We start from the raw sequence: 22,240 nt of genomic DNA, 5'->3' as shown, positions 1-22,240 counted from the left end.
ACATCTTAGCTCTTGAAGCGAGACGTTTATGCTCTGTGATTTTTGCCATTTTGCTACTGCAGGTAAGCTCTGTACATCCACCATCCCTCTAGAATTATCCACCCCATTGATATGAATTTCTGCCACAAATCTAACTGATGGAGGAGTTTCTGGGTGGGTAGTTGTACCTTCTACTCTCAGATCACACATGCTACTTTCATGATTCGTCTTCCTTTCCTTTCTATCTGGAATGTTCTTCATCCCCATCATCACTTTCTGAAATCCTACCAGTTAGTCCCTTAAGGTTCATTCCAAGGCAGCTTCCCCCACTGTTCAGCCCTCCTCAATTACTTCAGCTTTGATGGCCCCCAAATCAGACCTGTCCACCTTGCAAGCACCACATCTTCATTATCTTCTTGGAGGCCCCAGCTCATGGCACCATCACTTACACCTTTTGTTCAATTTCTTCCCACAAGTGAGAATGACAAGGAACATAAACTTCCAAAGGGACTGCTGTCTTCTCCTGTAGCCTGCCTCCTGTTTAAAAGAGAGTCCCATTGTAGAGCGTCAAAATCTACATCACACTGAAAATCACATCCTTTGCAACCATTGAAACGATGAGATAAGAATTTAGAGGTCAATTACAAATGTAGACCTGAGTTTTTAAAAGTTTCTTATTTGATGCAAGAACAAAATAATTTGATAACTACTATTGTCTATCTCTGGATGTTCTCCCACTTTGTTTCACAGACTGGCCGCTGCCAATTTCTCCCTTGGCCAGATTGATGTAAAAAGGGTCCCTTAATCTTGTAAGGAACCCACATTTCAGGTCCCACCATGGTCTCCAAAAGATCGAGCAGTAGAGGACCACAGTGCCCATCAGAGGGGCTTCCTCCTTGCTTTCAAGTCCACTATTCTATCACAGTCGTTTCCATGCTATCTCCACCTGTGACTCCTCTTAACTGCTGTCAGAAAGCCTTCTCTAGCGTCTTGTAGGGGTGAAGAGAGCTTCCCCTCCCTGCCCTTTGCAGGTTTGATAATTTGGCATCTGAACAACTGACAGATAATTGAGAGAAGACAATGACATAGGATTTATTATTTATTACTGTACATGGGGGCATCACCCGAGGGGAAAGGGAACATCCCCAATCCTAGTGTAACCTAAAGGTTTATGTAACCTCTCTATAAGAGACAGGAGAGGAAGATGCAGGCAACGTAGGGAGAGGGAGTTATCATGAAAAGAGGAATGGGCTCTCAGGTGGAATGGGCTCTGCATAGGATGAGAGATTCTACTCTCTTCCACCTATGGTGTATTGCTCATCCTTGATGGGATAGATAAGAATTTTGGGGAGCATTTTTATAACACTTGGATTGTAGGTGGAGGATCTGCTTTTGATCAGGCAGAGGACATTCAGGAAGAGGCCCTCTTCTGCATCTGCAGTTCCCTTCAGCCTGAAATAACCAACATACCACTTTGCATATTTTGGGATTGTACTTCCTGAATCCCTTCAATCCCTTACTTTTTTTTTTTTTTTTTTGGTACTGGTGATTGAACTCAGGGGTACTCAACCACTGAGCCACATCCCCAGCACTATTTTGTATTTTATTTAGAGACAGGGTCTCACTGAGTTGCTTATTAGCACCTTGATTTTGCTGAGGCTGGCTTTGAACTTGTGATCCTCCTGCCTCAGCCTCCCAAGCCGCTGGGATTACAGGCGTGTGCCACCGCACCAGGCCAAAATTACTTTTTCCCTCCTCCTCCCTTCTTTCTTCAGTACTGGACATTAAACCCAGGCTGAGCTGATTTAGCTGGTTTCTTTTACAGACCATGGCAACCTCCCTCCACAACACAAGTGCCTGAAGCAGTTTCTCAAACAGCAGAAACACTGATATATAGGGTCAGATAATTGTTTGCTGTCGGTGGGTGGCTGTGCTACCTCCCAGAACAAATGTGTTCACACAGTGCCAAATGTGTGTGCTGGGTGGGGGCAAAACGTGGAGAACTACTAGAAACACTTGGACATGCAGGTGTGACCCAGGTGACCGTCCCCAGAGATGACGGAAGACTCTGTATAAATAAACTCCGACGCGATTCACAAAGCGTTTTCTTTTTACTTCTCCAAATCGGCAAGCCATCAATCCTTGTGAGGGAAAACGGTAGAGACAGAACAGGAGAATTTGTAGGATTGGGGAATACATCCGCGACCAGGCGGAACCCTTTCCCCAACCCTCCCGCGCGGCGCGACGCCTTCGTTCGCAGTGCACTCTGGGGCTTGTAGTTCCGGAAGGCGCGCGAAGCCCGGACAGCGGGCGACTTAGTCTAGACGCTGCGCACCGCGGTTCCGGGAAGCTGAGGAGGGTTAAAGCGTCCTTTCCCCGCCTCTTAATCCTTCCGATTGACAATCAGGAAAGCCAATGAGTGACCTGTTTGATTCTTCCTATTATCTGATTGGCTTCGAGTTTTTCAACCTTCCGGAAAAACTCGCCGCGGATTGGCTGACGCTTCAGTTTTGAAAATCGTAGATTTCGCCCGCGCAGCGCCGCCCGGTTGCTCCTCCGGAGCCGAGAGCCTACGAGGCCGGGATCCGGGAGGATCTGGGAGGCGGGGGCTTACTTAGGGAGACCGCGGAACTTGGATCGGAGCAACCCTTTAGAGACTCGGTGCAGTCAAGTGAGTGAGCGCGGGCAGCGGGCGGGGTTGGGGGGGGAGGTTAGCGACTTGTTCCCCCGCTTCGTGACCCCCTCACCCCTGCCCTTTGCAACGTAGAAACCTAGGGGTCCCTTCTTCTAAGTGGCGAGATCACACACACCTCCCACCCCCCTTAAACGCCTAGGGTCCGAGAGAATAACCCCGTCCCCTCCCCACCCGGGGGCCTAGCACCGCGCTGTGTGCCAAGGACTTGGCTTTTGATTGGCTTGGGCCCCCAGGAAGCCCCAAAGCGGCCGGGCCGTCTGGAGGGACGGTGCCAGAGGACGTTTCGGTTCTGTTAAATCCCTAGCTGGGCATGCTGCGCCCCAGCTGAGTAGCATTTTAAACCGGCCACTCGCACAGGCCAACGCTGCGGCTTATTCTGTCACCCCCCAAGCGCGTTCGCTGTCAAGCGCGGTTCCCTTCAGCTGCGGGCTGCTGGTGAGGGTGCCTGGAGCCGAGACTAGGCGCCCAGCTTTCCCAGGCCGCTGTCCCGGAGGCCTCCAGCTAGTGGGTAAGAGCACAGTTTAAACCCAGGCTCCGCCCCTTACTGACTGGGCTTCTTTGACTTCTTTTTCCTGTTACCTTAGCTGCACATGGGTGTCCTGGAGATTGGGGTGAGAATCAAAAGTGATTCTGCCTGGTCCTGGCATGGAGTACCACTCCGTAATCGGGGCAGCCCTTGTAACACCTGCACGGAGGTGTGGTGGAGAGGTGTCCACCTCCTGTATTCCCCAAAGAGGAGGGCCGTGGGGTGGGGGGCTCTCGTCTGGTGTACAGTGTGGAAAAAGTGTTTGTGGAGAGGAAGAAAATCTCCCTCCTCAATGGGCGCTCAGGGTCTGTTCATAGGTTCTTAACCTGAAGATGGGGGTTTTGCTGCTCTTCCAGGAGGCTGATGGCACTCCTTCCTTTTCTCTCAGGGTCCCCTCTGTTCTAACTTATGGTGATGTTTTTTTTTTTTGTTTGTTTGTTTTAAAATATTTATTTTTTAGTTTTTGGCGGACACAACATCTTTGTTTGTATGTGGTGCTGAGGATCGAACCCGGTCCGCACGCGTGCCAGGCGAGCGCGCTACCGCTTGAGCCACATCCCCAGCCCCAAATGGTGATGTTTTTTTTAAATAGTTAATTTAAAGTCTGCTAAAACCACATCTACCCTAAGAAGTTCAAATGGTATTTGAACTTAGCAAAAGAATCACTCATCCTCTTTGTCAGTTTAAACAAATACTTTAAAAAGTTGTCCAGTTGTTGCTCCCTTTAGTTCCTCTACAAACCACTTTGCTGGCCTTGGACCAGAATCTGGGCTGTGCCTTGGGTGCAGAAGTGCTGGGGGTAGGAGAGGGTTGGCAGTGGAAAGGAGATGCCCATGTCTAGCTGACTGCAGATGAGGGCTTTGCCCAGAACCTGTGTGTTTCTGCCTGTTTGGCCCTACCCAGTTAATGCTGCCCTTGGCATTTGGGAGCAGGAGCTTTGGATGTGTACTGGCTTGCCCTAACCTGTACCTTGAGTTGTTCAGTTAGTGTCACTGTCTGTTGTGATGGTGGAGAGGGGTTCCTATGAGATTGATGGATGGATGGATGGATTAATTCATTCAACAAATGCCAGGTGCTGTGCAGGGCTCTGGGCTTTCAGTGATGAGTGAGACAGACAAGGGCCTGTCTTCTGGGAGCAGAGACAGGCAGTTAAACACACCCAGTGGTGTGCATGGGATTGAATCAATGGATGGGTTTGTGGCTGGGATTGTTTGAGATTGATGGTCAGGTCCTCACTGAGGATCTGAGATCCAAGTGGTAGAAAATGGGTGAGAATGTTCCAGATGGAGGGCAGAGCTCCTTTGAAGAACAAAGGCTAGTGTTAAGCTCCAGAAGGATCAAGGGGTCAGCAATCTGGCCTTACTCCCAGACCTTCCATCCTAAGTGGTAGGTTGAGCTGTGCATGGCTCTTCTTGGTTTTGAAGGTAAAATCAGGGTGTCACTCATGACATGAGGTGTGCAGTCTGTTATTATGGCTTATGGCCATCACCACACTTTTGTTCTTTCATTCACTTAACAGTTGGGGTATTTATTGAACTCCTCGATTGACTGTAATAGAATACTTCATCTTAGCTTGGGACTTCTGTGATGATTCTCTTACCAAGTTATAAGGAAGATATCTAAGCTTCTAGTTTTTTAAGAAAGTAAGGAAAAAAGCCCACCTCATTTGTGTTTTCCCTTTCCTAATATTTGGAGACAAGTTTTCTCAAAAGCAAGGGATTCCTTGTCTTTACCTCTCATGTTCCTTTATCCATTTATTGGGCATTTCAGCTCTAGGGAGAAGGTTGTGGGATCCTTCGGAGACCATACCCTTGGACCCCTACTTTCTTACCAACTTCTTAAGAGGCAGTTGCATTTGATGTCTGATGGCCTAGAGCCCGGGGTCAGCTCATGTGCAGCCCAGGGTGGCTGTGTCCTAAGCCCTTACATAACTCACCCACAAGTGCTAGGATGAAAGGTGGCAGGAGAGTAAGAGCAGGACTGTGGTTGGGCAGGGAGAGGGGTGCTGGGGTGCCTGCTTTCTTCCTGATCCAAGAAGGCAGGTGGCAGTGCCTGTCATCTTAAGCCTGAAAAAGGTGATTTGTAACATTCGTAATAGAATTGGATGGGAAGTATGGACTTACTGGGACAGCCTTTCCCTGAGTGTATATTTTAGGACAGGGAGGTGCTTGGACTGCTTGAGGGCAAGGGTCCTTCTTTATGTACAAATGAAACCACTGGACTTGTGTTTGGAATTCTGCATCTGGAGAGGGGCCCTGCTTTGGGCACTGGGTGTCTTATGGTGATTTAGGGGTGGGGTTTGTGGCCTGGCAACTCTTTTCTGCTGAACAAAGTACTGGTCTCTAACTCTGAACCTTTCTGTCTCTTGTCCGTGCCTTCACCAGAAAGAGCCACCATGGGGACCACTGCCCCAGGACCCATTCACCTGCTGGAGCTATGTGACCAGAAGCTCATAGACTTTGTCTGCAACATGGACAATAAGGACTTGGTGTGGCTCAAGGAGATCGAGGAGGAGGCGGAGCGCATGTTCATAAGGTGAAAGCAGGGGTGCTGTGCGGTGTGGGCACCAGGGGCTGCTTGGGATGCTCTGGCTTTGGACACATAGCAGGTTCACTTCCTACCTGACAGCTAAGCAGACAGCTCTTTCCCGAGGGCCCAGTGTGCTGGGGCCTGACCCAGTGTAATGGGCAGGAGAGGGAGAGGTTGTCTTTGCCTGGCTCACTGTACTTGGTGGGGCCTCTCAAGGTGAGGGGCTGGGAGGACTCACCTGGGAACTTGCTTCCCTGTCATGTGTCCCGGAGGAAGCTCTGAGTGCCTGGCAGGTGATTCACACAGGGCCTTGGAGAGCTTTCTTGGTGCTGGCAACCCCAGCTTTACCTGTCACTGCTGGGAAATGGGAGGAGGGCAGATCAATGAAAGGAGGACCTGGCTTCTGCTAGGAAGTCTCAAGTGTCATTGTCCTTGTACCAAACAGAGAATTCAGCAAAGAACCAGAGCTGATGCCCAAAACTCCTTCTCAGAAGAACCGACGGAAGAAGAGACAGGTTTCTTGTGTTCAGGATGAAAACAGAGACCCAATCAGGAAGAGGTAGGAGTGCCAGGGCCAAGTGTGCTGGGTAGGTGGTCTCTGCTGAGGCTCGGTGCCCTCTGGGAAGGTGTTGGAGGGGCAGCTACCTGCAGCAGTGCTGGTGGGTGAAGCATTAACCAAGCGTTAACTAGGCAGTGAAGCAATAACCAAGACCAAGAAATTCAGAGAGTGTGTGAGTGCAGATGCCTGTGTATATGTTAGGGGTGGGGGAGGGGAAGGATTCCTAGTTTGGGAGAACCAGTCTGTATTGGGTTAGAGTGACCAGAGGTATGGACCAGATGACTGGTCCAGCCCTCTTGTTGCTGGGCATGTTATAAGTCCTCACAGAAATGGTGACTGCAAAGTATTGGAGTGAAGTCACTGGGTCTTAGAGTCAGGCAGTCTGGATGTAAACACCAGTGCTGTGCCTTATTAGCTGTACGTACGTCTCTGGGTTTCTCTGATCCTGTTTCCTCATCCCCCAAAGTGGGTATGATGGTGCTGCCTTCCCCGGGGCCATCTTGCAGCTTGAGATCATGTGTGAAGTTCATAGCAGGGTGCTAGACAGTGTGACCTCAGTCAGAGAGAAGTTTATAGTAATTTAATCTTCCCAGCAGTTCTGTGAGGACTGGACATTGCATCTAGCTTATAGTTAGAGAGACTGAGCAGCCAGGGTCTCATGGCTAGAGGTGGCAGAGCATGCCCTGACACCCCAATCTTTTGCCTCCAATCCTCTGATTTTCACTCCAGCTGAGCTGGTGGCTTCTGGAGAGATTGGTCTGTACTAGCTTGAGCTTTTTGAGGGGTGCCCATTGCCCTGTTGAGCTATCTCAGTCCCTGCTTTTCTGTCCCCAGCAGATTATCCCGCAGAAAGACTCGGAGCAGCCAGCTGAGTTCTCGGCACATCTGTAGCAAGGATAAGGTGGAGAAGCTGGCTACAGTGATGGGGAAGAATGGCTCTCCTGTGCTACAGCGGGTGACCCGAGCTGCAGCCGCCGCAGCCGCAGCCGCTGCAGCCGCAGCCGCTGCTGTAGCCTCCTCCACAGCATCGGCTGAATCTTCACCTATCCCCGAGCTTCCCAGCATGCTGACCGAGAAACCCATGGTGGTGATAGGCCTTACCGAGCGCCGGAGTGCTGAACAGTGCCTCACTCAGTGCATGGCTGCCTCAGCTCTGTCACAGGTTCCATCCCCAGCTCCCACTCCAGCTGCACCTTCGGCTTCCCAGGGCATCCCGACATCGGATGTTGAATCAACACCTAAGAAGTTAGAGGCCGGAAGACTGGAGTCTGTCACAGTGAGCTCTTTGATGGCTACGCCCCAGGACACCAAGAGTCGAGGGGTTGGGACTGGACGGTCTGTGTCCAAGCTCAAGATTGCGCAGGCTTCCCCAGGTCTGTGGGACTCACACAGCTCTCCAGACTCTCCATGGAAGGAGCGGGTGCTGGCCCCCATCCTGCCAGAGAACTTCTCCACCCCCACGGGCTCCCGTGCAGTCCCTCAGTCAGTGCGTCGCAGCCTGATTGCCCTGTCCTCCCCGGATGCCCAAGTCTTACTCACCCAAAAGTATTCCCTGGTGTCCAGACAGGAAGGCACCAGCCGCAGATCAAGCAAAAAGATCAAGAAGGCTGCCAAGGAGCCAGCTGCCTCTGCCCGCATCATCTGTGAGTGTGGGGGGTGGTGTGAACTGGTCCCTGGTCCCTGATTCAGCTGAGTGTTTCTGAGGGACCACCTAGCAGAGAACTTTCTGAACAACTTTCTGTGATGCTGTGACTGTTCTGTATCTGTGCTGTTCTGCATGGTAGCTGCCAGTTAGCCACATCTGGCTGTTGATCACTCAACATATGGCTAGACTGGTTGAGGAGCTAAGTTTAAATTTTATTACATTTTTATTTGATTTAGATTGAAATGGCTACACATAGCTAGTGGCTGCCATGTTGGATGATAAAGGTCTAATCCAACCATTATTTTATTGATGAGGAAACTGAAGCATAGAGAGGTTGGCTCCAGAGTCCCTGTGTTTCATGGCCACGTTGAAGTTGGAACCTTTGAGGAGGGTCTTCTCAGAGCCAGTGTGTTCCTCCCCTTCCCTGTCCTGCAGAGACTGACTTAGATGCAGCATGCTGGAATGCCACCTCCTATTGGTGAAATCTTGTTTAGTTTGGAATGTGGATTCTCACTGCCCCAGGCTCATTCTGGAGCAGATGACTAAGTATCTGCTGAGAGGAGTAGGAGGACCAGGTTGACTCTGGAGCTAGAGTTCTGGGTTTGGGTGACAGCTGGGTCATTTACCTACCCTACAGCCTTGAGTAGGTATGTAAATGTCTTTGGGGGCCTGGTTTCTTCATCTGTGACCTGGGGTAATAGCATCACCTTACAGGGGCATCATGAGCTTTTCTTCATTATTGCACCTAGGGTGTTTAGAATCATGCCTGGCACAGGAAGGACTCCATGGCATTAGCTGCTTTTATTATCATCAGATCTCAGTGAAGGGGACCAGTACCCTAAGTGTTATGAGCCACAGAAGGGAGGTAGGCATCTCTGTGAGTCAGGGCTGCATGATGGGGGCGGGTCTGAGTTGGGAGGGTTTTGAAGGATGGCTGGGCTTTGGCTAGATGGGAAAAATGTGGGGATAGGCATCCCTAAAGGGAACAGTTTGAACAAAGACCTTGAGGGTCAGAGCAATAAGTGATAGGGTGTCTGGGCTCATGTGCCATCTGAGGAGCTTGGGCATAGCCCCACTGGAGCAGAGGAAGTAGCCCATGATAGTTGTTAGAAGATTCCTAGCACCTTGTGAAAAATGGCCAAGAGGGCTGGGCACAGTGGCACATGCCTGAAATCGCAGATTCTTATAAGACTGAGACAGAAGCCATCCTGGGTAACTTACCAAGTCCTTTTTTTCAAAATAAAAAATGAAAAGGACTGATGAGGTAGCTCACTGGTACAATGCTTAGGTAGCATGTGTGAGTCCCTGGGTTCAATCCCCAGCATTATGGGGAAAAAAAAGGCCAAGAGGAAGGAGGGAGGGAGTCAGGGAGCTGGAGGCTGCTGCAGGGCAGACTAGAGGTTGGTCTGGACAGTGAGGTTGATAGAGAGGATGGGCCATGTTTTATATTAGTGGGTGGTACAAAGTAACTGGCATTTGCCTGGAACTTATAAAATTTGCAAAAGAAAAGGTTATCTCCTTTGGTCTGTGAACAGCACTGTTTGCTTATTAGGATTTCCTTTCTTCAACAGAGGAGGAGACAGGCTTTGGAGGTCATGGTGTCTATTAATTGGGAAGCTGGGGCTTGAGTCCTACTAGTTTTTTTTTTTTTTATTGATCAAAACATTACAGAGCTCATGATATATCATCTTTCATACATTTGACTCAATTGGGTTTTGAACTCCCATTTTTACCCCAAATACAGATTGCAGAATCACATCTGTTACATACTCACATTTTTACATAATGGCATATTAGTGACTGTTGTATTCTGCTACCTTTCCTATCCCCTACTATCCCCCCTCCCCTCCCCTCCCCTCCCATCTTCCCTCTCTACCTCCTCTGCTGTTGTTCAATTCTCTCCTTTTTTTTCCCTCCCCTTTGCCCGTCATAACCTCTTATAATTTTGTGTATCATTGAAGGTCTCCTACCATTTCCATATGCTTTCCCTTCTCTCTCCCTTTCTCTCCCCCCATTCATCTTTGTTTACTGTTAGTCTTTTCCTCATGCCCTTCCTTCCTGTTCTGTTCTTAGTTGCTCTCTTTATATCAAAGAAGACATTTGGCATTTGTTTTTTAGGAGCCCTACTAGTTTTATTCTGTCCAGGAAGGCAAGTGCTTGCTGAGGCCTGTTGAAAGCCCCAGGGCAGGGCCCCTCAGGCAGGTGCAGATACCTCACCTTGGCAGGTTTCTCCGGGTACTGCCCTTGGTCGTGTGGTGGTGTAATTTGGGTCTTGTGAAGCATGGCATGAGACAGGAGTCTGGTGCACTGTCCCTTTTAGATTCTCAGACGTACCTAGGTGGCTCATATCTGCCTTGGAGGTTTCCCCAGGCCTGAATCTGATCCTGAGAGGTCCAGCAGGGGCAGGTGAGGCGGGGGCTATAGGAAGAGAGAGGATCTCTGGAGCTCCTCTCATGCTTTGAGATCAGATCTGTAGTTCCAAGCCCTTCTGGTTGCTCTTCCTTCTCTGCTCCCAGGTGGTCTTCTGAGTGGACTGGCACGTGACCAAGTCTGTCTGACTCCAAGCCTAATGCTCATATTCCTTCTTAAGATGGAAGGAAGAGGGAGAGGAGGAGGTAGGGTCCAGGATCTGGAGTCATAGAGACTCTGGGTGACCTTGGGTATACCCCTTCTCTCAACCTCAGTTTCTGCATCTGTGAAATGGTGATAGTACCTGCCTTGAATGTGGGTGGAAAACCTGTCTAGTGCTTGGGTATGGCACATGCTTAGTAGATCTCACTTAAACAAGCCAAACACAGCAAGGGCAGTGTCCCTGAAGCTCCGTGTAGGTGTGACCAGGGTACACAGCTATGGGGTGGTGAAGAGGGGATGTGGAGACTTTGTGGGTGTCTTTCTGACTCCAGACTTGGGTGTGGCTGGATGGGCAACTCAGATGGCATCTTGGTTGGGGTTGTCCCCTAAAGCAGCCTTTGCCGCAGGGATTTACATGCAACTCATTCTTTTTAGAAATGAAGGAAGTACCTGCAGCAGGAGAGTAGAGAGGAAATGAGACAGGAAAAGGTGACTAGCAGGAAAGGGTAGACACAGGGGACATCTGGAGGCCTGCGTGAAGCACTGGTGAGGAGCTGCTGACCAGGGACATGAAGCCTTGGCCCTCCTGGCCTGGTGCACAAATACTGAGGAGGGGCTGTCTAGCAGCAGTGGACAGGCAGGTTGGCTCTCAAGTGGATAGGCAAGGGTCAGGGGCTGCCACTGTAGGGTTTCTAGAAGGTTCTGCTATGTAGGTCAGATTCTGTTGTGGCTTCCTGGCCACCTCTGCACTGGGGAATAGTCCTTTAGTCCTTATGCCTGGCCTTAGGCCACCTCCCTGCCACCAGACCTGCTCTGACGCTGGAATGGAAGCCAGGAACAGAGCCCTCTCCTGTGAATAGTCATCACCCATAACTGCCATTCTGACTCTGAAGCTGCTCCTCCCACTGGCTGCCAGACCCCAGAAAGAGAGGTTCCCCCATCCTGCTTCTTGCTTCCTCCTCGGTGCCTTGCCACTCTGTTGTTCCATCCCCTTGCCTGTCTGCCGGTAGACCCTAGCTGCCTCTCCGCCTTAGCTCTGGTCACGCTCCCATGGCTCAGGATGAGCCAGCTGAGCAGGTCTGCCTTCCACGCCCCCAGAAGGCTGTTCTGTCTCTGGCTCCGGGAGGTGCTTCTCCTTCTCCCTAGACTGGTGGCTCTCAAGGTTTGGTTTCAGCACCTGCTTCCAGTTTAAAAATCAGTGAGGACCGCAAAAAGCTTTTGATTATAAGCTAGTTACTATATTAAAAATTAAAAGTAAGGAATTTAAAAGTATTTAAAATAGTTAATATTTTATAGAAAACAGAAATTACTTAATAGTTGTTATCTATTAATAATATTTTAATATTAAATAATTTAAAATATTTAATATCTTAATATTAAAAAACTAAAGTGTCAAGCCTTTTACCTTTTAACATAGGATTTTTGCTGTATCGACTTTTCCAAAACTGACTGACCTTATTCCACACTTCTCAGATCTCTTTTTTTTTTTTTTTTTTTTTTTTAAGAGAGAGTGAGGGGGGGAGAGAGAGAGAGAGAGAGGGAGAGAGAGAGAGAATTTTTAACATTTATTGTTTAGTTCTCGGCGGACACAACATCTTTGTTGGTATGTGATGCTGAGGATCGAACCCGGGCCGCACGCACGCCAGGCGAGCGCGTTACCGCTTGAGCCACATCCCCAGCCCTCTCAGATCTCTTAAATGTGTGGCTTAGCTGAAGACAGCCAGATTCTGCATCTTATCTGCTGCATTTTGCTGTTTGGGTTGATGTATCTGAGAAATTTGGCCTTACACACGTGTAATCATGGGAAGAGGGAGGGCTTTTACCTGGCTTTTCTATATAATTGTGCATGTCCTTTGTTATTATACCCAGTGTAATAAGTGACAGTTTCATGAAGGCTCCTTGTAATGAAATCATGTTGTTGATTCCTCATGACCTGTCTTGCGCTTTGACTGAATCAAAGTGGTTTTATAACCTTATGCATTGGTCATTTGGAAGATGTGTTTCTTTGAATTATACATCTTCAAAAACATCCACAGACTTCTTTTTGTAATATCAAATAAGCATGTTTGTTTTCTGATCTCATCAGAAAAGTCTTTAGGTCTCAGGAAACTGCAGTGCTTCTGGTGGTGGACACATGTTTTTCAAAATTCTACTTTTTGTGGGGAGAGCTCTTTTTTTTATTGTCAACAAATGCATTAGTTGTTATATTTTAAGGGATGGATTCACTTCATTTATTTTTAGGATATTGTCCAGATATCCAACATTGGATAGCTGAAGATTGCTAATTATTCTTTCAACTAAAAAAGTTGAAGAAAAATTGCTAGTTCAGCTGGCAATTCAAACACAGGCACTTTTCATGGAGACCTGGTTTTGTAGTAGATGCACATTTTACATACTTAACCACTGTGTTGAGCACAATATTAAAAAGACATGCACTTCAGTTTAGATTTAATAAAATTAATGCTTCTTCACTGAGGACATTTTAAAAAATTTGCTCTTTTTAAATATACATGACAATAGAGTATATTTTGTCATACATATATGGGGTAACTATGCTAATTAGGATTCGAATCTTGTGGTTGGGCATGATGTGGAGTTACATTGGTCATGTATTCAGATAAGAACATAGGAAAGTTATGCCCAATTTATTCTACTGTCTTTTCTATTCTCATCCTCCCTCCCTTCCCTTGTTCCCCTTTGTCTAATCCAATGAACTTCTATCTTCGCCCCTACCCCTTATTGTGTGTTAGCACCCACATAGCAGACAGGACAGTGTTAGACTGTTTATATGAGATAAGATGATGCTTTCTGCTGTGGTCCTGATTGGTGCTAAGCTTCCGTAGTCCCCTTCTCCCACCCCACCCCTTTTGTGTTTTCAGGGCAAATGTCAACCTAGTGAAAATGGAAAGTAATTATTTAATATTAGGGTGAAATGGTTACGACCTCGTGGAACCTCGGAAAAGGTCTGGGGATATCCAGGTTTTGGAGATTACTGTTTGAGTGCCACTGGCCTGGGCTTCCTTCTCCCTCCCATTTCTTCCTTTTCTTTGTTCTACACATTGAATCCTCCAGACCAGTTCAGATTCCCCTCTTTAGGCTTTTAAAAACCTTTGCTCTCTTTTGTCATTGCACCATAATGTCCTTTATGGGATTATTTGTTGGTTGTGAAGACTCTGTTGGTTTTGCTCACTGTTGGCTCCCTGGGCCTGACTAGGGCCCAGTACATACCAGGCACTCAATGAATGTTTGTTGAATGAATAAGCTCCTTGTGTAGCACCTGTGCTGGGAGTTGAGGACCCAGAGCTATGCCTAGTGAAGGAGCTGAGTTGAGGCCTCCGGTGGCCATGTTAGGCAGTAGCAAAAGGCATAAAGTCTGTAGGTCCATTGAGGAAGTCAGGCTAAGGGCCCAGGACATGGTGGGCCTGTGTCTCCTGAAGGGAGCGATGGCTAAGCCCTTGCTAGAGCTGATTCTGTGAGCCTCTTGGTGTGGTACATGGCCAGTTTCTGAAGACACCTTTTGTTCCTTTGTTTTCCCATCAGGTCACAGTTACCTGGAGAGGCTCCTGAATGTTGAGGTGCCCCAAAAAGTCAGGTGAGTTCAGTTCCAGGGCTAAGGGACGCTCCCAGGTGTGGGCAGGGCACTCTGGGGACCAGGGAGTTGAGGTGAGCACCAAGGATGGAAGCATTTCCTGCTGCTGAGCCCTCCCTCCCCGGGCTGGACCATCCATGGCATTGCTGGCAGCCCTGCCCTTCTCCCCAGCCCATTTAACCAGCCAGTGAGCAGCAGGGTGCCAGTCTCTATGTAGTACTTGTCAGCTCTGCTTGGCCTGCTCTGGCGGGAGGGTGGGCTCCATAGGTTGTAGATGAGGCAGACCAGCCTCGAAGAACACCTTCAGATTGGGGCAGGTGAGGTAGGAGGGTAGCCTGGAGGATTTGGAGTGCTCCCCATTCCAGGGTCACACTGCCTGGGGCCATGACACTGACTCCTCTTCCTGGAGGCCACGTTCTGCCATCACTAAAGCCAGCCCCCTCCCTTCTGGCTTTGGAGCAGAGGGCCACCGCTTGGGTTGGGCATACCTGCTGGCCTGACCAGCCCCTGGACCCAGAGACAGGGCTCATCTGGGTCCAGGAGATTGCAGTGAGCTGGGAGTGGGCTCTGTGTTAACTTTCCAATACAGACACCTGAGTAACCAATTAATAAGAGAAAAAGCTCCCAGTTTTAGTGGTCTCAGTCCATGACCAACTGACCTGTTGCTTTGGGCTTCTGGCAGCAGCATGCATCACAAAGGAGAGCCTAGGGGTGCAAAGCCATTTACCTCCGGGCCAGGAAGAGAAGGGAAGGAGCCGGTGGCGCCTCACTATCCCCATCCAGACCACATCCCATTGACCCTAAGACCTCCACTAGTCCCCACTTCTTAAAATGCCCATCACCTCCCAGTAGTGTTACTCTGGGGACCAGCCCTTTAACAGGGATCTTTGGGGACCAGACCTTTAAGAACCAAATGATAGGGTTGGGGCTGAGGCTGTGCTCAGGGGTGAGCACTTGCCTAGCATGTGTGAGCACTAGGTTCGATTCTCAGCACTGCTTATCAATAAATAAAATAAAGGTCCATTGACAACTAAAAAAAAAAAAAAAAGAAGAACCAAAGGATAGCAAGCTGCCCTCCCAATCAAAGCCATGATGGGGGCGAGATGAAACCAGGTTCAAAGCTGACATCCTCTGCCCAGGAAGCTGCTGGTCATGGCTGTCATCCTCCCATCATGCCTTGGGCTGTCGGTGTGTGCCCAGGTCAGGTCCTCTGACACCGACTACCCCAGAGACAGGGGGAGGGCCTAGACTTGCCGGGGTGTCTCTGTAGTATCCCCTTCTGCTTTCAGCCCTGAGCACAAGGAATCCAGTGACAAGGATGAGCCTGTGGAGGCAGACAAGCCAGAGGTGAGGCGGGCAGCCGGGGGGAGGGCCTGAGGGCCCCCGGGGCTGTGCTCCACATCACAGTCATCCCAGGCCTTCAGTTCCAGGCAGGGCCCCTTAAGCTTGCTTCTTCTCACAGGCCTCCAAGAACGATGGGAGTAACTCGAGGCTCCATGGTGCCACCAAGGTTGCCCCTAGTACGTCCACATTGAAGCCTGCAGCTGGTGACCAGGAAGCACCCTCTTCCTCTGAAGGGCAACAAGGTGAGTCTTCCTGACCTGTTGCATGCGGGTACCAGAGCCACAGGAGGCCGTGCTGGTCTCAGCCTGGCCTGTCTTGGGACGAGGAACCCCGTTTTCTGGAGTAAATGAAACCTGAAGATAGCATAGATCTTCTGGCTGGCGCTGTTGCTGGGTGCTGCACGAGTGGCCTTGGCTGGCTGGGGCAGGAAGCAGGGGGAAGGGCCTGAATCGGGGTATGAATGTGAGGTGCCTGGTTCAGGCTTTGAACTCTACTCCAAGGGGAAGAGGGGAGAGCCTGGCCGCCTGCTTTGTCTCTGTATCTGGCTCACTGTTGACCTTCGTAGGTCCTTCCCTGTGGACAGAGGGCTGGAGAACCGTGGCTCTGGGAGCTGGCCAGCAGCCCTCCCTGGCTTTCTGGGCTCCTCGGGGGATCCTGGGGTTGGGGTTACATCTCCTGGGAAGAGTGCTTCTCCTCTGGTGGGGAGAATACTGTAGCTGTAAGATTTTTTGGCTTCCTTCTCTTTATGACAGGGTCCGTGACAATGGTTGTGCCAGCCCTACAGCCCCCAGGGTGGCTGCAAGTTCCCTTTGGAGTAAGGGGCACTTTCTCCTAGTGTGAAGCAAATCCCGAGCCTGCATTCCACATGGTGACTCTGTACAGGAGCCTGTCCTTCTGCCATGGTGTCACTGGCTCAAGGCCCATTGACAGTTTAGCAACTGTGCATGGAGCTTCAGGGGCTGTAGCTCTAGTGGGACTGTCCTGCCATTCTTGCCACCGATACCAGGCACTGGGGCTGAGGGTTCTGGCCTGGGGATAGTGTGTCAGGCTCTGGATGAACATAAATTCCTTAGAGCCAGTGACTACATTGCTAAGGCTTACACTTCTGTCACGGGCCACCCTGGGGGCTGCCAGGAAGAGCCTTGCCCCTCCTATAGCTCCAGCTGGGAGCCACCTCTCCCAGTCCCTCCATGCCCAGCCCACCAACATTGTCCTGCAGCCCTGTTGAAATTGCTCTCTTCACAGAGGCCAAGACTGATGAAGCAGATAGACACAGAGAGCCACCCCGGAGTGTCAGGTTTGCACCTGGGAAGGGGCATGTGGGTGATTTTCTTTCAAGGGGTCCACAGGGGCATGAACTGGAAGGCTTTGCATGAGGAGGGGGATGTTGTTGAGGGGCTCCTTTCTTGTTGGGGTTCATGGCCTGTGTTCTGACTTATTGAAGGAGGCTGTTCAATGCTATGGTGCCAGCACTGGCCTGGGAATGGGGTGATCTAGTCATAAACCCTGTCCCTCTGAGTATTTTTGGCAATGTGACCCTGGACTGGTCACCTTCCTTTCTCTGCATGAGTCAGAGGGCTGGCCAGGGAGACCCCAACTCAATAGTCCCTTCCAGTCCAGAATCCTGACTTATTTTTTTGGTACTAGGAATTGAACTCAGGGCACTTGACCACTGAGCCACATCCCCAGCACTATTTTGTATTTTATTAAGAGACAGGGTCTCATTGAGTTGCTTAGCACCTCACCAGCCTTTGCTGAGGCTGGCTTTGAACTCATGATCCTCCTGTCTCAGCCTCCCAGCTGCTGGGATTATAGGCGTGAGCTACCGTGCCTGGCTAGGGCTGACTTTATGTTTTTTTATGGGGTGTGGCGGAGTGTGGGGAGGGTGCATGGGTCTGCCCTGTGACGTTGCCAATGTGCCTGGGTAGGAGGAAACGCAGCTATAAGCAGGCGATGAGCGAGCTGGACGAGCATCATCTGGGGGATGAGGAGCTGCAGCCCCCCAGGTGTAAGACTCCTTCCCCACCCTGCCCAGCCAGCAAGGTGAGTAGGCTCCCAACTCTGTGCTGTTCCCTGTCCTGTTTGCCCTGTCCTAATCTCTTTCCTCACTGGCAGGTGGTACGGCCCCTCCGGACCTTTCTGCACACAGTGCAGAGGAACCAGATGCTCATGACCCCAACCTCGGGATCCCGCAGCAGTGTCATGAAGTCTTTCATCAAGCGCAATACTCCCCTGCGTGTGGACCCCAAGGTGAGGGAGCCCCGTTCTCTGGTCCAGCTTTACTCAAGCTGGGGCTACTGGGAGTAGTGTGGGTCCGGACAGAGACAGGGGCAGAGGCAGGTATGGCCTGGCTCTGATAAAGGGCCAGTTCAAGGCTCTGTGGCCATGAGCAGCTTGACACTGGGGTCACTGCCTTGACCTTCTAGTCCTCTGGACTGTCGCCCAGAGCCTTGGTGGCTCGCTGTGAACCCTGGGCTGGGAAGTGGCAGGATGGGCCTAGCAGACCTACAGTGCTCACCGTCCTCCCAAGTGTGAGGGCTCAGGTGAGGAGTGGCACAGACGCTGCAGGTGGGCGTGGGGTGGTACTGCTAGTGAGAGTATAGGCTCTGAGCAGACGCCTGCTGTCACTGCCAGGTTTGGGACCTTGGCAATAACTCTTGGCTTTTTCCTGTCTTCTTCACAGTACAGCTTTGTCGTAAGTAAAGCCTGTTCCTGTCCTGTAACAGCTCACCTAGCACTTCCCTGGGTAGCCCTGTCTGTGTAACTGACAGCTGTGGAAGCACTAACATTGCAAGGGGAGCATTAGGAAGAGACGGGGATGGCGGTGAGGGGCATTTGAGGCACCAGGTGGCTGATTGGAGGCACTCAGAAGTTCTGGGGTCTGGTGTCCTCCCTCTGCTGAGTCTGCCCTCTGCTTGTGACCTTGCTCTGGCAGGGACATAAGCAGGGTGTCCTGTAGCTGTTCACTGGGACTACAGCTCCAGTTGTTTCCTACCACCCCCTCTCTTCCCTGTCCCCAGCACTGGGGGCCTGTGGGTCTGCTAAGAGAACAGACAGATTGTCTCTGGTCCCCAGAGCCATTGAGATTTATTGGGTCACAGATCTAAGCAGTAGCCTTGAGTTGGTGGAGCTACGGGGGAGGGAGGTCTGGCTTTGAACTGGGCTATTAATAGAGAATTGTCTCTGGGTCTGTAGCTCTGTGGTAGAGCATTTGCCCAGCATGCACAAGGCCCTGGGTTCAATCCCCAGTATTGAAATAAAACAAAACACCAAACCTTACAGTAGAATTGTTGCAGTGACATCTAGAAACAAGGCCACAGAAGCTGTTCTCTTCTCAGACACCTCAGCTGAGCTGAGCCAGGTTACTGACCTTGAGTAAGAACCTAGAGGAGCTCGGGCCTGCTTAGCCTTCAGGCTGGGCTCCTGTGCCAGTTGCCAAGACTAACCTTTGTTCCTTTGTTTCCTGTGGGAGCCCTGGAGGGCTGCCCACTGACTACCAGAAGGGCTTCTGCCTCCAGCGGATCACCTCTGCAGGTGGGAGGGGCTTCCCAGTACTTGGCCTGGTGGGTCTGGAGCCTGCCCTTCCTGCAGGGAGCCCCGTTCCCTGGTTGGACGGGGTGATAGTGTGCCTTCCAGTTCGTCAGCCAGGAGGCCGAGGCCCTACACTCCTGTTACTGTGCTAGGCTCCCACTAGGCTCCTGGGCCCTCAGTAGTGAAGAGGACTAGCTAGCCCTTGTGTGCCCCACACTCTGATTTATTAGAGATTTGCAGTTCTCATGGGTGTGACTGAGACATCTGGGACGTTGCCCTTTTCTGCTCTGGGGAGTCCAGGCCCCTGAACAGGGCATCTGGTGGGTATGGACAGTCCTTAGATGAAAAACCAGGGGCCACACTTTCTTGGGCCTATGTTTCCTTGGTCACAAAATGAAGAGACTAGTCAGAACTTCAAAGAGATTTGATGACCCAGAGAGTAATTGTGTCAGGTACCTTCTACAGGACTTGGTATAAAGCCAGCTGGGTACAGGACAGACTGCCTAAGTGAGGGCTCTGGAGGCAGAAGGGGCTTCCTGGCTCATGGTGTCCTCCCAGCCTCTGCTTGGGGCCTCTGGGGAGCGGGAACAACCCACCTGTTTTTGAGAAGCAGACAGAGAAGAAACAGATTCTGTGACACGAGCTACTCTGAAGCACCAAGTTTTCTTACTAAATTTGTAATGCAGCAAGATGAAGGGCTCTGGTCTGTGCTGGGAAAGCTGTCACTTGAGCTTTGGGACACAATTCTGTTTCACTGAGCCTTGCTGAAAGTTGGAGTCTGCTCTGCTCTTGGAGCAGGAGGAAAGGGTGGCAGTCGGGTGCCATATGGCCTTTGCTTCTGAGGTGCTTTCCTGGAAGGAGAGCAGATGGCTGCAGCTGGGTGGAGAAGCCTGTGGGCCCCACCCTCCTCTTGTTCTCCCCAGGTCTGGTAGTTGCAGAGCCAGGGTGTGCTGAAGGCCTGCCCTTCCTCCCTCCGCTTGGAGCCCCAGTGTTCTGCAGGCCTTTTCTGTACCCAGCTTCACTTCTGTGGCTCCTTGTGTCTCTCTTTCCTCCCATTTTTCTCTTCACTTTTTAAGAAATGTTTTGTTTGAAACAGTGATCTTACAGTAAAATGGACTTTTTTTTTTTTTTTTTTTGCGGGGGTAGGGAGTATAGTTCAATGAATTTTAACATGATTTCTGTAACCGCCATCACAGTTGGGATGCAGAACCTCTCCATCACCACAGAGCGCCAGTAGCAGCCCCTGTGTGGTCATACCATCTCTCTGCCTTGATCCTAGCAGCCATTGACCTGTTTGTCCTCAGCTCAGTGTGGTGGTGACTTTTGGAGAATGTCATGTTAATTGTTGAGTCATAGCTATCTTTGGAGATTAGCCTCCTGCTGTCTGCCCAAGGTCTTTCAAGGCATCTGAACCATCATATTCAAAGTGAGTTTCTTACAGACAGCAGATATTTGGTTTTTAAAAAATAATTCTGACAATGCCTTAATTTGATGTATTTATATTTAATGATAGGTTGGAATTTAGGGCCACCATTACTTTATTATTATTATCATTTTTTTGTTTGATCTTTCCCCTTTTCTTTTTTCAGAGGCTTACTAGAAAACTTTTGTGTGTTCCATTTTATCTGCTGTGATTTTGACTATCCTTCTGCAGCATTCTCTCCAGGTGTTTCCAGGAATTCCGTGTTCCACTTAATCTGTTGAGCCACCATTTCCCCAGTGTGGGCATGTGCAAAAACCTCCCCCTGGGCCCCTTGGCCTCCCCCACTGTTGCTCTAGTTGTCTTGCATATTACATCCTTTGGTTTTGATACATTCTAGTTTTGGCTTTCAACTGCTGAATATCTTGTTGAACTCAAGAGGAAAAGAATTTTCTCTTGACCTGGGTATCTACCAATTCTGTTGCTCTTTCTTTGTTCTGGATATTTCATGTTTCTTTGTGGAGAGGAAAACTTCTTTTAATGGTTCTTTTAGAATCGGTGTGCTGGCAACTCATTCTCTAGTTTTCCTTCATCTGAGGAGCCTAGCTCTCTTCCTATTTCTGTAAGATGCTTACACTGGGCATAATTTTTTTTTTCTTAAAAACTTTAAAAATTTCCTTCTCATAAGAAATCTTTAGTCATTCCAAATATTGTTCCTCTGTAGGGAGTGTATCCTTTTATTTTGTCTGATTTTAATACTTTACTTTTGTTTCTAGTTTTTAGGTTTGTTTATGATGCATGTGTTCATGGATTTCTTTATAGTTTTGGGTGCATCTCCTGTCAAGGTCATGTGGTTCACTGACCTTAAATCCCAAGATCATATATTTCATTGGACTTGGCAGAATTATCAGTCATTGTTTTTTTAAATGTTCTTAAGCATCACCTTCCTCTCCTTGTGAGATTATAAGATATACTAATGAATCACATGAAGACCTGTTTTTTTTGTTTTGTTTTGTTTTTGATACCAGGGATAGAACCCAGGGGCACTTAACCACTGAGCCCCATCCCCTATTTATTTATTTAATTTTATTTTGAGATAGAGTCTTGCTAAGTTACTCAGGGCCTTACTAAGTTGCTGAGTCTATCTTTGAACCTGCAGTCCTCCTGCCTTAGCCTCCTGAGCTGCTGGGATTACAGGCGTGTGCCACTGCACCTGCAGGCCTTGTGATTTTGTCTTAAAACAGTGAGTTTGGTTAATTTTTCTTCAATAACTTTTTCTGTTCAATTTGATTAATGTTTATTGATTTATATTCAGTTTTGCTATTTGTCCTGTCTTTTTTGCTGTTGAACTTATCCATTGAATTTTAAAGTTTCAGTTATTGCATTTTTAGTTCTAAAATTTCCATTTGTTTCTTTTATATCTCATGTTTCTTTGCTGGGATTTTTCTGTTTGTCTAGTTTTCGGGAAAATATTTGTGATGACTTATCAGAGCATTTTTGAAATACCCATTCTAAAGTCTTTTTCAGATAAATTCCAACAACCATGCCACCTTGGAGTCTGTTAATTGTTTTTTCCCATGTCAGTTGAGATTTTCCTGTTTCTCTGCATGTTGAGTGATTTTTGGATTGTCTCCTCAATGTTCTTCTTATTAGGCTTGAGGCTCTGGGTCTTGTTTAAATCTTATGGAGAGTGTTGGTATTTTTACCAACTCTGCAATTTAGCAGCAAGCGACTTGATTCGTTTTCAGGCTGCAGGTTCCCGTCTGTCTTCTGTGGCATGTGCATCCAAAGTCGGTTCATGTTTTCAAGCCTTAGCTGTATGGGTCTAGCGGAGTGTGTGCCAGTCTGAAGG

The 22,240-nt window shown here is 49.3% G+C and overlaps 1 protein-coding gene across 11 annotated transcripts in view; it reads left to right on the top strand.

Annotated features, from left to right (window-relative positions):
* Nucleotides 1-2,481: 2,481 nt before the first annotated feature.
* The window catches only part of Incenp (inner centromere protein), a 29,086-nt gene continuing 9,327 nt past the window's right edge, over nt 2,482-22,240 (top strand). For 2 of the 11 annotated variants that reach the window (XR_013437463.1, XM_078045862.1), the window contains exons 1-11: nt 2,482-2,650; nt 5,585-5,735; nt 6,175-6,288; nt 7,123-7,931; nt 14,045-14,096; nt 15,383-15,440; nt 15,556-15,679; nt 16,683-16,734; nt 17,366-17,480; nt 17,553-17,687; nt 18,121-18,132. Coding sequence is in view for 10 of the 11 variants with exons in the window: in XM_078045862.1 (XP_077901988.1) it covers nt 5,596-5,735; nt 6,175-6,288; nt 7,123-7,931; nt 14,045-14,096; nt 15,383-15,440; nt 15,556-15,679; nt 16,683-16,734; nt 17,366-17,480; nt 17,553-17,687; nt 18,121-18,132 (1,611 nt within the window). In the remaining variant the exon portion in view is untranslated. Of the gene's footprint in view, nt 2,651-2,871; nt 3,183-5,584; nt 5,736-6,174; nt 6,289-7,122; nt 7,932-14,044; nt 14,097-15,382; nt 15,441-15,555; nt 15,680-16,682; nt 16,735-17,365; nt 17,481-17,552; nt 17,688-18,120; nt 18,133-22,240 lie in introns of those variants that run through there. The other 9 variants (XM_078045863.1, XM_078045856.1, XM_078045854.1 and 6 more) reach the window with 8 other exon arrangements.

The sequence above is a fragment of the Ictidomys tridecemlineatus genome, chromosome 4 (genome assembly GCF_052094955.1).
Source record: "Ictidomys tridecemlineatus isolate mIctTri1 chromosome 4, mIctTri1.hap1, whole genome shotgun sequence".
Taxonomy (NCBI): domain Eukaryota; kingdom Metazoa; phylum Chordata; class Mammalia; order Rodentia; family Sciuridae; genus Ictidomys; species Ictidomys tridecemlineatus.
This window is presented reverse-complemented; position numbering and strand designations above follow the sequence as displayed.